The 6,000-nt window shown below is 32.3% G+C and overlaps 1 protein-coding gene across 7 annotated transcripts in view; it reads left to right on the forward strand.

The window, feature by feature from the left end:
- Positions 1-6,000, forward strand: part of LOC137655741 (uncharacterized) — a 1,545,462-nt gene that overhangs the window by 1,383,229 nt on the left and 156,233 nt on the right. For all 7 annotated transcript variants that reach the window (XM_068389795.1, XM_068389798.1, XM_068389799.1 and 4 more), the window contains one exon: positions 2,810-3,124. In XM_068389795.1, the coding sequence (XP_068245896.1) occupies positions 2,810-3,124 (315 nt within the window). The remainder of the gene's footprint in view (positions 1-2,809; positions 3,125-6,000) is intronic.

Here is a 6,000-nt window from a genome sequence, read left to right on the forward strand (position 1 = left end):
CAGTGGCCCCTTTGTGCATTCAGTTAATCAGTTTTCACTTTCATATCATACATATATTTCCATGGTAAAAAAACGAAAAAGAATTGTTTAATTAAGAATTTCAAGTGCAAATTACCTGTGCTTCATTGGCGGAAATTGCGTGATGATACATTTAATGGTGTTCATCGTTGATATGATTATTAAACACCTTATAGTTCTCATTGGACACAAATGTCTTCATAGCATTAGCAATATGTGGATAAAACAAAGTCTCCATATTTGCACTCAAAGCAAAGCACAGAATTATTTTCGCAACTCTGTCCCTGCTGCTAAGAAAGAACCATTAGACAGTCCATAGTATCAGTGACAGAACCGTCATTGTTTAAGTCTTCATTCATATTTTACAAATGTTCATTTTTGGTTAACAGAGGATTCATCACAATACCAAAGTAACTGGCCTTGTTGCCTCTCATTTTGCTGTAGACGCTTTAAAACGTAATATATCCACTACATTACATCAACTCTTGCGACAGAGCATGATATTTATTCATAGGAAGGTTGAATAGACCATAAAAGTGACAAAACAAATATACTTTTTCTCCAAATCCCAGAGATCAGTTGTGCTTTATTTCACCATACTGTCAGCCATAACAAAATTACTACCCCGACCTTATCGGAAAATATACCATTTTGTTACTGCTATCAATTACATTCAGAAGTAATTTTTTTCAGTCATCAGATTAAAGATGAAAACGGTTTCACATTTTATTTGTTTTATTCGAATATAGATTATTAGTTACTTAAAATAGTAAATTTGATCAAGACTTACTTTTAATATATTTCCTTGTTCCTTTTAGAGTTGACAATGCCACCAACATGGCAATTTATCTTTATTTACTCTACATTTGTGACACATGTTTAATATTTGAATAACAACTGTGATGTTCAACCTTACCCCTGTAATATTGGTTCTCAGCATTTAATGAATGGGCAATAAAATATGAAATGGTACACTATGGTGTTACTATGAGTTTGAGAATATGATAAAATGACTGTTGTTATCTTCAAATCCTCCTAATTTGGCTTTTTCCAGTACTCCCATGAACAAATTTTGGTGGATATAAATGCAAAGGAGAATAATAGATAAAAGTCTTTGTAGTTCATCGTACTATGTGCATGTTTTTGGTGTTTGTAAATCTGTTTTACTTGTCCTTGCACCGGTGTTTAGTGCATGAATGGATTTGATTTTCAAAGACAAATGAGTGTTAAAAGATAAGATGAAATATTTATTAAGATTGAATAACGCTCTTCAAATTTATAGATTACTTTTTTCATAACTTTTACCATTCTTCCCCTGAAAGCCGCCCCATTTTGTGTTACTTCCTTATCTGTATTAGAGAGGAAATTGCTTTTAACTCTTTTCCTTCATTGATGTAAAGGTCGCATATGAGGAAGGAAGCTTCATTCGAAAAGGATTCTCTCTCTCTCTCTCTCTCTCTCTCTCTCTCTCTCTCTCTCTCTCTCTCTCTCTCTCTCTCTCTCTCTCGTTATAGTCTGTATATTTCTGTATATGTAGCTGTATTTTTAGTCATCTGTATACATTAATATATATATCTGTATGTATTCAATATCTTCATACGTATGTGAATTTAGCGCCCACACGCATGTTTGCACGCACACAAACATGTAAACACTCACGCACACAAACACATACACACACGTATATATATATATATACATATATATATATATATATATATATATATATATATATATATATATATATGTATGTGTATATATATGTATATATATATATATATATATATATATATATATATATATACATATATTTATATGTACATGATGGGGGTGTATATATATACATATATATATGTGTGTGTGTATTTATGTATATATATATATATATATATATATATATATATATATATATATATACATATATATATATATATACATTGATAGATAGATAGATATACTTATATATACTGTATATATCTACATATGATGGGAATATATATGTATGCATATATGTGTGTGAGAGTGTATATATATATATATATATATATATATATATATATACATATATATATATATATATATATATATATGTATATACAGTATATATACATATATATATGATAAATGTATCACTAACTCTCGTGATTTTAACTTATTCAAAATAAGCCACAAAGAACTTTTGATATTGAATTCACTGTGTCATGAGATCACAGAACCCTTAGTACAAGTATAAATAAAGGTAGTCAGTCCCCTGACCATTATTTCTACTCATCGTTAAGGTTCGATTTTTTTTGTTTTTTTCATATGAATTTTTCCATGAGTCTGTGATCCCGTGACAGAGCGAAATCGATATTAGAAAATTGTTTGTGGCTTTCCTTATATATATATATATATATATATATATATATATATATATATATATATATATATATATATATATACTGTATATATATATATATATATATATATATACATACATATATATATACATATATGTATATATATATATATATATATATATATATATATATACATATATATACATACATATATATATATATATATATATATATATATATATAATCCTCCTAAAGTTAGCCCCTTAGACTTTCCCTTTCCCGTTCCCTTCTTTTCTAATACTTAAATTCTTTCCCTTTGACTGAAAGTTATGTAATAATGTGCTTTAACTTTAATAGATTAAATGTGTCATGGCACCCCGCCTCATGCAGTCAAATAAATGTCTTTATTTCCCTCTTCCCTCCCCATATCACCACCACTACCCAAAATCAAGACGCCCCCGTATGCGCCAGTTCAAAAGACGTGTGGGCCGAGCCTGGCAAGACCATCACCACCCAGTGCCACGTGCAGGCATCGCCCATGAAGCCCCTCTACTTTTCGTGGGTCTGGATGACCAGCATCGAATCCAGGAGGATCATCCCATCCCATGTCACCTCCGAAGGGTCTTCCTCGACGGTGACCTTTACGGTGCCGAAGGATAACTTGACGGAGGTTGGCTCCAACAAGGAACTAGGCATGTTGCAGTGCTGGGCGGAAAACACTGTGGGTCGGCAGGACGCCCCTTGTGTTATCTCCGTCAGGAAACCCTGTGAGTACTCCCAAATGTTTGTCCCTTGTGTACCGAATATATTGTAAGCATAATCATTCATTGCTTTTTTTTCTACACAGAAAGGCATATTGGTTGTGTTTGGAGATTACGTTGAATTCACTTTCCTTTTCGTTGGATTTGTTTCATATCATGTGTGTGAATTGCGCTCTATTTTTGCCAAATAATTTATAGCTCAACCCAGTTAAGTGACAGTCTATGAAAGAAATGTAGAAGTTCCATAAAGCATTAACTATTTTCTAACATTTCAACGATGGTTTCGAATCGTTTCATGGGACCAGGTTTAGTATTTGACAAATAAAAACATTGTCTCTTCGATATCCTCTTTGATAAGACGTGACTTACGTAGAGTTGTAAGAACCTCCGTGAAAGTTGCCATTTGAAGTGACATGCATTATAATCTGTTGGACTGTCCTGTCATATTGTTCAGTGTTTATGTAGCCCGTTTTGATTTACAGACATGGGTACACGTATATTTTGGTACAAAGGTTCGGTTATGAATGAAACATTATGATGGTCAGTGTGTGTCCAATGCTGCTTATTTTCATTAAATCTCGTCCAACCTCTGGGTTGGTCAATCGTGGGGTTTGTAAGTGTCAAATATTGTAAAATCATACTTTGTTTTGTAGTCAAAGACGTGATTATAAGTATGTTATTCAAATATTAGTTCAGTTATAATTTCAAAGTATGGCGTTCTAATATCCTACAGAATGGGTAAGAATCTCAAATATTTAATCCTCTTCGTGTCATCTTTAATCACTGTCTACGAAGGTATCATGGTAAGCAGGTACTTTGATGGCCCCATATTAACTAATATCCTGATTATATGTCTATCACTAGTGCGATATTCATTCTATATTTAGAGTCAATAAAAAATAATGTGCATTTGCTTTGAGGATCAGACAGCATTATGTTCAATCATCTAGACAGGCAGTTTGTTGATGATTGCAGATCAGTAGTTATGGCGGGATTCACTTTCATTTCAAATAATGTAGGTATCAGTGACTGGGAGGTTTTGATTGTGCACAGACGAGTACCCATTGATTCTTTATTACTTGAGCAAGCAGAAAATCTCACATAAGCAGTAATTCTAGCGTCTAATCTTTAACTGATATTTGATATAGGTTGAGGATTTGTTTTATGACATTTTCAAACTGACACTGAAGGAATTATAGATCAATTGATATTATGGACATTCACCCGCATAGCGATTCGGAAACTGAGTACGCAGTGTTTATAGAGGCCAGACTTAAGGTGACCCAACACTGAATGATAACCCAGTTGGTGTCTGATTTGATTACTTCATTGTTTTATTGACATCATGACTGCTAAGGCCATTGACTCCAGTATCTTACTGGAAAAAACTACTATTTAGGCTTAGCCTTTTTTAGACATCAGAGATTGTTTGATTTGTGTATATTACATTAGATCAGTTTATGCTGTGTAATTTTATGACTATTGGTGGAAAGTGTCCAAGTTATCTACTTCTTATGGAAATTGTCAATAAAGGCTTTTGTGAACTTCAAGTATCCTGTCAACCCTGTCATTGGGAGACTAAAAAGCACAGGCAAGGGACCGAATTTTGTACTATATGTGAAGTGTAATGGCATTTTGTGTTATTTTCTAACGTTCAGCATACAATAATATTCGGGAAATATATACTAAGATAACCATATTTCATTTATCGTGTTCTTCTAAATTTCAGCTCTGGATTAATTGAATGGAACATTGTGTATTAATTTGTATTGGAATATATTACGTCAAAAAATACTTCGATAATTTATTTCTATATCAATTGCTCTCTCTCTCTCTCTCTCTCTCTCTCTCTCTCTCTCTCTCTCTCTCTCTCTCTCTCTCTCTCTCTCTTGGTCCATGATTTACTTATGTGTAGGCAATTGAATTATAATAACAACTCTTGCTTTAATGTTTTGCTACATTTGTCTACTTGCGTCAAGTGGTGAACCACACAGTGAAAATTTTATTTTTGAATTTCGAACTCAAATAATTGTAAACAAGACATCAAGAAATTAACATCAGAAGAAATTTTCAAAACTAAATTTGTGGATGGCATAACGAGATATGACTTCTTAGAATGAATTTAACACTAATTTAGATATACTTTTTTTAAATACAGGTCATAATATTTGAAATAGGGGATATCGCCAGAGTTCTCAGCTCTTAAGTAGTTCAATTCTTATTTTTTTCATATATGCAAATTTCTAATTTAACAGCATCGTCCATATGACCCGTTCAGTGGAATAAGCCTTTAAAAATAGGAAGTTTGCAGAAATGTACATAAATGTATATGTAATATCACTTTTGTCTAATCACTTTAAATGTGTACTTGAAAGCAATCTTTTCTCGTATTTTGGAAAAGTATGTGCGGATGAAAAATCTTTAGGTCCAGAGAGAGTTTGTAAAAGATCAAAAATAGTTTCAGCATAAATGGTTCATGCAGTATTAGTGTAGATTACCTGAATGCTTCTATGCCTTCACCAAGGAGATAATGTTTTTGGTCATGTTCCTCTATCTGTCCATGGACTATGTGAAAATTAGTAAACGAACTTCAATTACACTTGCAGAGAATATTCCTCATGATGAAAATCTTGAGGGACTTGAAGGAGAGCTGGTGATTTTTCCCCTAAGAAACTACTTCAAATCATCATTTGATTGCCTTTTCATATTATTATTTGATAAGCAGAGAATGGATAATGTGGTAGCAATATTCTTTTGGTAAATTCCTCTTTGCCCAAATTCTCAGTTTCTGATTGACTTTTGTAGATAGTAAGTTTTACATTAGAAACTTATAAATGATCGTTTCAGTTGTCTTCTAAAGATCAATTTTAATAAGTTATAAT

Source organism: Palaemon carinicauda, chromosome 16, assembly GCF_036898095.1.
Source record: "Palaemon carinicauda isolate YSFRI2023 chromosome 16, ASM3689809v2, whole genome shotgun sequence".
Taxonomy (NCBI): Eukaryota; Metazoa; Arthropoda; class Malacostraca; order Decapoda; family Palaemonidae; genus Palaemon; species Palaemon carinicauda.